We start from the raw sequence: 12280 nt of genomic DNA, 5'->3' as shown, positions 1-12280 counted from the left end.
TGTAAACGGGGTGACAAGAAAACAAGATCTAATATGGAAGATGTGGAACATACTCTCGTGCTATGGCCGACAATCTGGTTCAAATCATAGCAATATGCGAGTTAAACCAGTTGTTCACTGGTAGCTACATCAATATTGCCAAGAGAAATAGACAACCAATCAATTCCTGGCAGATTAAAATCACCAAGTAGCAAAACATTGCAAGCATAGTGAATTTTGGAGTCCAATAATCTTATCAAGCTGAGAAGCACGTCAATGGTTGAGTTTGGAGCGCGGTAGAAAGCACCCACTAAGGCATTGCGAGAATTAAGCCTGAATTTGATCCATGCAGTTTTTAAATCTACAAATCCTTCCATGACAGAAAAGACTGTTTACTCTTTACAATTATCGCAACGCCACCACCTTTCTTTTCGCGGTCTTTTCATGCTATGGAGCAGCCGGGGGGAGTAACTTCACAGTCTCCGATATCTTTGTGTAGCCAAGTCTGGAAAGTTATTATAATATCAGGATCATGTTCAAGACATATACTTTCTATCGCATCTACCTTGTTAAGCTTGCTTCTGGTGTTCACATTTATAATCTTGAAACAATCAGGTTTACGATCGTTCATTCACTTACTGCTAGGAGCATCCCGGCATTTAAACCACTGCTTGGTTTCCTCGTCCCAAGCGTAGAGTGTATTATTGAAATTTAACTTATCAAAAATGAAATTTGCTTTCGCACCGTTGTTTCCTTCGTTCGCACATGAGTTCCAGAGATTTTTTTCTTATTTCAACAGTTCGCTTAGAAAAATCTTCCCTCACACTATACTCAGTGCCCTTCAGGTTGAAACAATTACTCAAGATTCTCATCTTGTCCCTAAAGTATGTAAATTTAACAGTAACCGGACGGTCAGTACCTTCTTTTAACTTTCCAAGTCGGTGAATGCGTTCGATAGAGTCAACCCTTTGTTTAAGTTTCGCTTGAAAAATATCCTCATTGACTTTTTCCAATAGGACCTATACGCTCGCTGACACCTCTTCTTTCATACCCCGTATGATTAGGTTGTTGCATCGCGAGCGATACTCTAATTCATCAGGTTTTCGGGAAACAGTAGCCATTTCTATGTCACATCTTTCAGCAAATGTTTCTAGTTTAGAAAGCCTGTCTCCACCGTCATCAAAGTTTTTTAGCTTTTGTTCAATAGCAGACAGCCTGGATTGCACGTCAAGCATTCGTGCTTCTGAATACGTTTGATTTTCCTGAATTTCCTTTACTTTGGTGAGGATTTAAGTTTGAGCTTTCATGACTTGCTTAATCATTTCCGCCGTCTGAGCACCACGATTTTCCTCCACATCACCTGATAGCTTCAGCAACAGGCTTACTATTGCTATACAATTATTCGAGCAAAGATCAATGTGCGTGGACACGGCAACACGATGAAAAAAAGGTTATTGTTACGCAAGGCATATTTTCGTTCTCCAACCTGCACAAACAATGGTACATCAATTGACGTTGTCACGACGAGGTTGCCGCGTCAACTGCCGATGGAAGGCGCAGACGTTCCTTTTATAGGCAAGAACCTGGCTTGAGGGGTGGATGACGTCACTGTGCTCGATGAAGGTGGGCAGATGGTAGAATCCACGTGAAGCCACCTCAGCATATCGGAGTTCGTAAAGAATGCGTCTCCCGCACCGGATGGGTGAAAAGCATCAGTAGATGCCAGGTGACAATCGAAGCTGCTGTCAGCGTTCGATCTATTTTCGAAGACCATAGAAATTAATCCGGCAAGAAGCTGCACAAATCGTCGCACATCAGCTGACATTGTCATGACTAGGCTGCCGCGTCCATTTATTCAATTGCGTAAAAATTAAAGCAAGCTTTAAGCTTTTGTACCGGTGTGGATTTAGTACTTTTTGTGAAACTTTTACCATGATGATGTAGCTCATAAAAACGCTTGTTATTGACGTAACTTAAGCGTTGCGCAGTTCAGTGTAGCGTAAACAAACACTGAGGCCACAGTGCTTTGTGAGCTGTAATCTCACCTGGGCGATTACCTTGTTAGGCGCTGGCCTTGTGCAGATATGGATCTGTGGTCTGAAAAATAAACCAGTTGTGAGTGGCGCTCTGTCCCGTTCTCGTGTCTTTTGTGTGTGTGTGGTTTTTGGCGCCTTTACTTTACAATGAATTGCCAGCTAGCCTAGCAAGAAGTTGTCTTACCCTGTTATGTTTTAAACAAACAAGGGAAGGGGATGAGGGGCTCGTTACAAATATGACAGAAGCCAACAGCCACAGAAACCAAGGGGCACAGGGGATTTTTTTTTTTAAGTTATTTATTTTGTGGTGTTGATCAATTTAGAATATTACTGAATATGTTATCGTTTAAAGATAACTGATTAGAAAAGCAGAAGAAAAAACAACCACCTGCCGCCGGTGGGATCCGAACCCACGACCTCCGAATTACGCGTCCGGTGCTCTACCTCTGAGCTACGGCGACGGCTGTCAATTCTTCTGCTTTCGGGGGTATTTATGTTTACAAGTAACCTAACCTTGAGAGTGTTCATCAGCGCCACCCACGTTCATAAGCGGCAGACGTAGAACGTCCTGAGTTACCGCAGGTGTGACGTAGAACGTCATCGAACGGAGAGGGTGGAAGCTGCGTGAGAACCCTCTTATGCTTCCTAAGGCGTCAAGGCTGCCAGAATCGAGGCCCTCGCTAAGCAATTAAGCAAACAAGGGAAGGGGATGAGGGGCTCGTTACAAATATGACAGAAGCCAACAGCCACAGAAACCAAGGGGCACAGGGGATTTTTTTTTTAAGTTATTTATTTTGTGGTGTTGATCAATTTAGAATATTACTGAATATGTTATCGTTTAAAGATAACTGATTAGAAAAGCAGAAGAAAAAACAACCACCTGCCGCCGGTGGGATCCGAACCCACGACCTCCGAATTACGCGTCCGGTGCTCTACCTCTGAGCTACGGCGACGGCTGTCAATTCTTCTGCTTTCGGGGGTATTTATGTTTACAAGTAACCTAACCTTGAGAGTGTTCATCAGCGCCACCCACGTTCATAAGCGGCAGACGTAGAACGTCCTGAGTTACCGCAGGTGTGATGTAGAACGTCATCGAACGGAGAGGGTGGAAGCTGCGTGAGAACCCTCTTATGCTTCCTAAGGCGTCAAGGCTTAATTGCTTAGCGAGGGCCTCGATTCTGGCAGCCTTGACGCCTTAGGAAGCATAAGAGGGTTCTCACGCAGCTTCCACCCTCTCCATTCGATGACGTTCTATGTCACACCTGCGGTAACTCAGGACGTTCTACGTCTGCCGCTTATGAACGTGGGTGGCGCTGATGAACACTCTCAAGGTTAGGTTACTTGTAAACATAAATACCCCCGAAAGCAGAAGAATTGACAGCCGTCGCCGTAGCTCAGAGGTAGAGCACCGGACGCGTAATTCGGAGGTCGTGGGTTCGGATCCCACCGGCGGCAGGTGGTTGTTTTTTCTTCTGCTTTTCTAATCAGTTATCTTTAAACGATAACATATTCAGTAATATTCTAAATTGATCAACACCACAAAATAAATAACTTAAAAAAAAAATCCCCTGTGCCCCTTGGTTTCTGTGGCTGTTGGCTTCTGTTATGTTTTGTTCTTTTTCTTTCACGGCATCACTTATGTTTAAAAAGATATGATCTAATTGCTTTGTGGCATGCACTTGTACATAGGCTTAGCTGCGCATTGTGAGAGTGTCCAAGACGAGCGGGAGTACAGCGAAGTCACCCATGGGCCTGTGTGGCGTAGTCTCTCACGTGGGCGCTACGTCCCCTCAGTAGGTTTGCATGCAGCCTCTAACTTCGCTAACTGTTAGGTGCTAGTGTCCGCTGACACGGAAGTACAAGCGAGGCCTCTCTTGGACGCTGTATCTTAGCTGCCGTTAAATAGCATGAGCTCCTATATATGTGATTTCTTTAGCCGTATGAAGTTGTGAAGTATGCTTAAGTGTTTCACTTTTACGGCAGGTGTCGTCGTGCCTGCTGCCATGCGGAACGAAAAGGAAGATGAGATGTGCAGTTGTGGTAGTTGGGAACAGGAAACAGCTTGGGGCAAAATTTAAAGCCTCTGACTTACTTCTCGGTTGATTTCGGGTGACATCCGAGAATTTTTTTCACTCTTCTGACCAACTGAATCCCAATTATAACTTCCCCTCTGTCTAGAAGTGTCTTGCAGAATGACAATGTTCTGAAGAGGTCCAAACACGTAAACCTTGGATCGGGTACCTACTACGTGTTCGATGAGGAATATTTTATTTAATTTCAGGTTTTAATTACAGGGCTGTCTGCACTTAATCAGTTTTGCTGTGGCGCCTGCTGTCAGGTTTGCCTCGCCTCCCAGAGAAATTCCCAGAGCCGTGAGGAGGTGGTGAGGAGAGGCATTGAAGTCTACAGAATGAGAGCTCATTCCTGCATGTCCAGTCAGCCCAGCTGCGTAGGAGCAGCTCATCATCAGCACGCATTGTCTGGCGGTGGGGGTGCTGCTATCATCGGGATGCCTTCCAGCCTAAGGAACACAGCTGTCTTTTGCAAGTGATTTGCAGGAAGCAGGATTTTGACGGAGGCAAGTGCATAGTTTCGAGGCGGTCCTATATAAGAGATGCCTTTGTCCTTCTGCAATTAGAACTTTATTTTGATTCAGTTTTCTGGAGGCACATGTGTCATTAGCCACAAGAGAAATTCACAGCGTCGTGCAGCAAGTTCTTAAACCTCCTAGAAGGGCCACCATGGCACTATAACAGGCATGAGAGCACAATCTTCTTTGGCACTGCCTTAGAATTGGCTGCTTATGTATTTACCTATTTATTTTACATCAGCGTACATGGCACATTATAGACGGAAGAGGAGAGAAGAAAACAATACAAAGCAAAAGACGACTCATTGGAAAATTTGTACTAGTGATACGAATAAACAACTCGAATAAAGAGAACATTTGAAACAAAAATGGGATTCAGGCATGCAAAATAATGTGTACAGATAATAATGGTCATAGAAGTGTCACATGGGGGCGCAAGTAGAAATAGAAATACAATAATGCAGTGAATAAAAAAAAAACAGTAATAACACATAAGATATCAGTAGCTACAATAACTTGCAAAATAACGCCTTCACCAGTCGTTTTAAAGTTATGAGTGCTAGTTATGCAGACTGTGATGCAGATCAGTTATTCCAAATCTTTGCTCGGCTGGGGAAGGAATAAATATGAATTGCTGAATGTATTGTAAACTGGAATATTGACTTTTTGGTGGCGTTTAAGGCGAGCCTAAACGAACTTTTGTGGTTGGAAGCAAGGTAAAGGAAAATATGAGTTGTAACGAAACGTTTTATGTAATAGTCAGAAGCAAGATATTTTATTGCGGGGAGCAGCAGGTTCTGTACGAACGCTTTCATAGGAATAACACTGGTAGTTCTTTGGAAGTTGTTTAACATGAATCGCGCTGAGCTCATATCTGCAGCTTTAATGGTCTCTGTGAGGCTGACATACCCAGGATTCCAAACTGATGATGTTCGTTCAAGCTGCGGATGAACGTAAGTTGTGTACAACAAAATGTTTATGGAAGATGGTGCTAGTGCAACAGTCCGGCAAATGTATTCCAGTGTGCGACTTGCCGTAGAAGTTTTGTGATCAATATGGCTTTTCGAATATAGAGAAATGGCTATGTGAATACCACGGCATTTATATGACGATTCACATTTAATGGAATTTTATTAAGCAGATAGGTGGGCCTCATCTATTAGTATGGGTTGTTCTCACGGACCTTCATTTTTTAATGTTTACTTCTATGAGCCATGTAATACAACAACCAATAACGTTATTAAGATCAGCGTAGGTAGCCGTAATATCTGAGTGCCTAATAATTTTACGATAAATTAAGCAGTCATCCGCATACACAAATTTTCGAAGAAACCTGAGGGGTCAATTCCACACTTCTGTTCACAGCTTTTTACGTGTAACACCAGATAGCCAAATTAATCTGATTGTGACTCGTCTTCTGTGCTTGATATCTTTTCCTCCACATAAGCTGCCACCCTGCTCTTCGCTTCTCTTGGCAGTCTTCGCACAACTCTATAGAGTATACGCTCTCTCTTGCTAAACTCCATAAATCTTAAGGTGCTGCAAAAACTACCATGCTTCGGAGTTATCCGACTATGCATGCGGCCAGGGTAGAAATACAGCTTCTTTCTCCAACCAAATTCTTCCGTATGGGGTGTCTGTTGGCTGCCGTCATGAGAGGCTCGGCTCAGTATAACATCATGAACACGGTTCATAAGCTCTGCAAGACTATAGATATGTGCATGATCTAAGAACACTTCGTACATTGCCGACACAAACCACGATCCACTTTTTTCATGGCTAAGCTTCACGTAGCCCGGAATGGTTGCATGCGCGATATACATATCTGACCACGTCGCCCGTGGTTCCGGTGTCCTGGAGACTGGTGATGCTTTGCATTCTTCCTTCGAGTTGCATTCTTCCCCTGATATGCAGCTAGAATCGGAGTTCTTCGGCACGGTGGTGGTAGAGCAGCTGTCGCTTTCTGCACAGAACGTATCATCGATTGCTAAGAAGCAGCAATCTTGAAGGATTGACATCACGATTGCAAGAGTAGCAAAATGTGCGGGTAACAAATAATACTAATAAATAATATTAAAAATTATTTATTTTCAAAATTACGCTGTACAATTACGAGCCTGCCCAAGCCAAGAAAGGGCTTGTGGGGGAGTGCTCGGCAGAATGGAGCAAGCCAGAGAACGGCACAATCAATAAATACTGCACAAGAATCAGAATAAAACTAAGGAAAGGCAGTAAGAAAGGACGGGGAAAAAGGAAAAAAAAGAAAAGAAATAAAGTTACACATACAAATCAAAGATAGCAGATTTCACATCTTTCCGAGTGCTGAAAGATAAAACATTATCTGATTCAACAGTTATCTGATATTTATATCATTTATCTGATAAATGATTCAACAGTGAATAAAACAAGAAAACTAGTTATATATTGCATTCTGTCATGAAAATATTTATTATAGAGAAAATTATCTAAACAACAATTTACGATTTCGAGAGTTTTACAGAAATGCAGAAAAAGGCTAGAACCTTGTATCTTTGAGGTGCTGCCCTACGAACTTCATGACTAGTACGCAGTTGTATTGGATTTGTCCCACGGTGACAGCTGCCTCGCTTGTAGCATTGGAAGGCATTTTTTAGAAGTGAAACCTAGCCTTAATGCTTACAAGAGTAACCTAGGCAATAACGCCACAAGTGGCAGGCCCTGTAATACACCAAGTGACGTCTAAAATATTGTCGAATGGTGACACTAATAGCAGTGCTAAACATTTCTCATGCTACCAATCGTTTTAAGACTCTCTGTACAGAAACCTTAGCTATAATAATGAGGAGGTAAAACTGGTTAGACGGCAGGTTGCGAGGATCCGACAAAGGAACAGGCCTGATGACGTCTGCCGCTATGGTCAGTCGTGGCACTGGAGGGCACTTTGTGGATCAGCTAGCTAGATCATAAATACCTTTTAAACTGGTGGGAAAGACCGCATAAGCCTTCGCTCAGCTTGCTGAGCGAAATGCGATATTCAGATTAGGGGATCGTGCATGATCACAGGTGAATGAAAAGCAACTGAGGGCTTTTGAGAATTCCTCAGTCTACTCAGCAGTGATTTTCGTTCTAGAAACCGAATTAACTGGTTAAGATCGATTGGCTATCTGTTAAAAAACAGGCAAAAACAAAGGAACCTTTTTTTTTACTGTCCTTAGAACAAATTTCGTAAATTTTTGTTGCGATAAACATCGTTAGAAAAATTATGGTATCCTCAATGTGCGGAGTACATACGCATGGGCTAGCGTCGGTGCTACTTTCCGCGTTTGAACCGTAAGGGTGCTCTGCGTTATAAATTCTTCGCACATTTTTATGCCTGCGTGTCGATGACTACTGCGTCGGGCCGTGAGCACAAGCACTCGAAAAATTCACTGAGTCGTAAATGAATGAGAAAACGAAACAAGGGAAAGTTTAGCCCACAAAAAACTAAAAGGGAGTTATTCATAATCTAATTCTTCAAAAAAAGTAGATTTATTCTTGTAGACTAAGTTAAAAACGGCGTGGGTGACACGGTGATATTACGTCTCTGTCAGCTTGACTGTGCTGAAGCACGTACTTTAACAGTTGACAATCGTCATTTTTTTGAGCGCACACAAGTTTGCATGATTTCCTTACAATAGAAATACTGTTTCACAATATTGTACTGGGAACTTGTTGATTTTGATAATCACAAATATTGTTTCACATTGTGCTGATGGAGTTGTCGTTTTAAAGCCAGTGTTTCCAGGAAAGAATGATAAGCTGCACTTATGTTGGCTCAAGTCCTCAGTTACTGAACTAGAGAGAAAGGAAGTGTTCTGGTTGTGATTAGAATAGTTACTCTTGCAGATTGTCAGCTTGTTATACGCTCAAGGCTAGCGGTCATACCCACCCAAGGGAAACCAAAGTTCAAGAGTTTCACGTCGCTTATGAAGACGCAAAACTCGAGGAGAAGCCTTGTTATCAAATCGCTATTTTGTCATAGAGTGTAATTTTTAGCATTAGTGGTGCTGCGGTTGTGTTTTAACGGTTCGTATGTGTTCTGAAATTTTGGAGCTTTCGAGGGAAGATAGTATCGCTTGACGTGTCCAGTCGTCATAGAGTAAAGGGCATAGAATCAGCAACCTGGAGTTTCTTATCCCAGATTCATCAACTCGTATCTAAGCACTTTGCTGAACTTTTGTTCATCAAGGTGTGTGCTGGTGGTCATACGCTTTACGAGTCTTGCATGAATGCGAGAACTTCCCGGCTACAATACCAGGCTTTATAGGAACGCACGATGTACACTAATTAGTAAATGAACAAAATTTGTTTCAGTTGTCCGTGTGCCAACTGTTCGTTGCGTGAAAGGCCTCCTATTAAAGTTCAGTTTTAAGTGGGCTCTGGCTCTTTGTTGGTTGTCCTGTTTCGTGAAAATTTTAGGTGCCGTTTTTTTCTTTGCAGTACCAGCTACCATAAGTTCGCAGCACATCAAACTGGCTGCTTACAAGAAGGGCTATGAGTTTCGAGCCTTCGTTATCTTTTATGCAGTGCAGAGCGTAGAATGTATGTGCACGGCGACGTAATGATCACTAAGGCAGAGAGGAAATCGTGCGTTGCAGTAAAAAAAAAAAACGATTCCGGGCTCACGCCATGTTCTCTGGCGGTAATAAACTCCCAGAAGCGATGAGGCTCAACAACTGTACCCGGATACGAAGTGAAAAATATCCAATTAAACTGCAACAGAAGCTTCAAACTAGGGATAATTAACTAGGTGCTAACAAAATATGTGGAGCCTGCGAGCGACATCCAACTGCAGCTAGCGCTCAGAGAAAGTCTTCTAGATAAGAAATCATATTCGTTTGGAAAGGCCGTACTGCCACTACACGGAGGGTGAGCTAAGTCACCTGACACGATATTTTAACTCCTATAGATATTTGATAAATGGTGTATAGTCGTACTTTAAACACAGCAAAGGTTTTTATAAGTGTTCCACTTGATAAAACGGCTTGTGACAACATAAATCTTGGGATGGGTCTTGTTCAGGGCACGTTTTGTAATGCGCGATTTTGTTTGAAGTTCGACTGTCAGCTCAGCCATGTTTTGTTTCCCAGTGATATAGTGAAACAGAAACATGGCTTCGATTGCTGTTGAGGACCGATGGTGTAGTATGGCTCACTTTAGATAATTTCATGACTTTACACCGTGAACTCCAAGCGAAGAATACATAATTTGCTTTTAAGTGCTACAATATCTGACTGTGCTTATGACCGGATTTTTCCCGTTTAGGTAATTTGGGTTCCACTCGGCAACCAGAGGCATTGCTGACCTTCAGTAGTTAATTGCACGAAAAACAGCTTGGGCTTCCCCTTGAGTTCAGGCCAAATGTCGTTGTTGAATTGCTCGTAGATGTCATTGTAAATGTGCAGGGGCTCAAAGTCCACCCCGTAAATGTAGTTCTCTTTGCCTGGAGATATCAGCACCACCACCAAGCAATCATGCTTTCGGTCGTGACTGCTGGCTGCCCATGTCAGTAGCGTTTTCATTTCCTGCAAAATAACATCAGCACAAAGTAAAGGTTCCGAAATAGAGTAGTTTCCAAAGAGCCTTGATATTTTAGAGCGGAAAAGCTACCGGAAGGCCTACAATGTAATCATTCAGACATTTCAAAAACAAACTATTTTCAAGGGGCGGCAAGCATTCATTCGTTCATATATCCATTAATCACGCAGGAGTTCATATACCTGCCATGAGCACGCTGAGATGTTCACAGAAAGTATAGAATGCCAGGTCATACAGTGCACAACAACGCGAAAAAACACAGAACTAAAAGCTTACTTCAGCTTTGAGGTTGGTGGCAACGGTACACCTAAAGTGCAGAGCCAAGAAGAGTCTCCGCATTCTGTTCACATCCTCAAGGCAGCCCTCCCGTTTTTCGGCCGATCCATTGAACGAAACGTTGCCGATGATGATGCAGTGTCCTCTTGGCCATCTCCGCATCGTGTACAACTTAATGCGTAAAAAAGGGAAAATGTTTGACAAGAAAGATGAGATTTCAGGAGATTATTTGCGCTATAGTTTTCCGAAGTTCAAAAATAAGTTCACTGTGCCTAGTATAATGTAATGAAACAGCTGCAATGAAAGAGTTCGAAAAGAACTGCTCATGACGCCATCTGCATTTCTGTCCCCTTTTTTACCTCCCCTCTTCTGTCTTCATCACCATGCTGCTCCTTACAATCTCTCGAAGTTTTTCAAATAAAGAATAAACTCACGTTAATCCACCGGTTCCATATCTCCTTCGGTGCCACACGTATTCCTAAATTGCAGACGGAACTCTTTCTCCAGCAGTGGCAACCTTCATCAACACAGGAGCGTCATTTAATACAAGATCAGCATGCTCGAAAATAAAGCACAGGCGGCATAAAAGAGTGTATCTGAGAAACGAGAGAGAAACACATAAGCATAACAAGATATTTCTTGCATCGGCCACTCAATCCGCCACTGAGAATAAATCATCACGCATTAGGCTTCTGCTTAGAGTTTCAGCTGACAGAGTTAGGAGATTAAATACAAAATATAACAATGAAAATTACTGCAAACTTGCACATACACAAAGCTGCTTTTGTCTTTGCTGTTTGATGGCTGAAAAATAATTGCAGCAACCATGACGCCTTAAAATATCAGCGCATATTAGCACATGAAACTCTACATTCTCACTCAATGCTTGCAAATTTTATGAGTTTGGAGAGTGCACTAAACACTTTACGCAATATGGCCTACCGTTTACCGCACGCATTAAAGAGAACGGAGCGAAATGCCTGCTCTGGGCGTTTTTAATATCACCGCCATATACGCGGGTCTGCGGAAAGGGATACACGTGTAACACGTTAGCCGTGCATTGAATTTAAGGTTTCGTATTGCTTACTAGCCTGCTAAGCGAGCAAGTGAATACAGAATCGCTACCAGAGGTCCAAATGAATGATTCCCTGAGTTTACGAAAGGGGTAACATTTAAGGAGTGAGTGTCAACACCGTGAAAACCCTTCTCATCACACTTTGCCGCCTTGGGTGCAGCCTGACAGTGTCCGGGAAATCTGTTAAGTATGGGCAGCGTTCCCCACTTCTTTCTCAGTCCCCATAAGATAAATGCATAAACCTCAAGAAGCTTTGCATAACGCATTCCCGATTAAATTTTGAATGAAAACAAGACGCTTTTTCTCGGGGCACTGGCGGAAGGAACAGATGCTGTGCTTTTAAGTACTTCCGTGACTGACACATTCTCTTACAGGGTCAATCACACGTAGAGGGGACACGGCTCCGCGTGGCCACGATCCTGCGCAGTGGAATTGCGTCTAACCCGCTCATTAATCAATGCAGAGTGGTCTACGTGAAGAGGGATCTCGACGTGGTGCTTCGTGTCCTCTACCCCTTTGTACGGGTTTGCTATCGGATAGGTCGCAATAGTGCTCCTCATGTGCGCAGCCACGCGGAGCCGCGTTCCCTCTAACTGTGACTGACCCTGTACATACTGGAAGGGGGGGGGGGGGGGGGGGCACACGACAGAAAGATATAGAGCTGTGATGAAAGTAGGTACGTGAGAGAGTGGCACACCATCACGACTTAGAGCGCTTTTGCTGTGCGAACTTTAGAGAGTGTGGTGGCGGTTAAATGGTGCACTAACA

General features: G+C 43.1%; 1 protein-coding gene and 1 pseudogene across 2 annotated transcripts in view; both read right to left on the bottom strand.

The window, feature by feature from the left end:
* Window positions 1–610: 610 nt before the first annotated feature.
* Window positions 611–1825, bottom strand: LOC149362798 (uncharacterized; annotated as a pseudogene).
* Window positions 1826–4494: 2669 nt separating this feature from the next.
* LOC149362797 (caspase-3-like) overlaps window positions 4495–12280 on the bottom strand; it is a 51712-nt gene continuing 43926 nt past the window's right edge. The window contains exons 4-7 of one of the 2 annotated variants that reach the window (XM_089573229.1): window positions 10872–10954; window positions 10438–10608; window positions 9929–10148; window positions 4495–6568 (exon numbers count right to left, since the gene is read on the bottom strand). In XM_089573229.1, the coding sequence (XP_089429355.1) occupies window positions 6000–6568; window positions 9929–10148; window positions 10438–10608; window positions 10872–10954 (1043 nt within the window). In that variant the 3' untranslated portion in view covers window positions 4495–5999. The other variant, XR_016289051.1, reaches the window with a different exon arrangement.

The sequence above is a fragment of the Amblyomma mixtum genome, chromosome 2 (genome assembly GCF_055824585.1).
Source record: "Amblyomma mixtum isolate Tamu chromosome 2, ASM5582458v1, whole genome shotgun sequence".
Classification (NCBI taxonomy): Eukaryota; Metazoa; Arthropoda; class Arachnida; order Ixodida; family Ixodidae; genus Amblyomma; species Amblyomma mixtum.
Note: the sequence above shows the minus strand (reverse complement) of the source record. Positions and strands in the feature narration are given on the sequence as shown.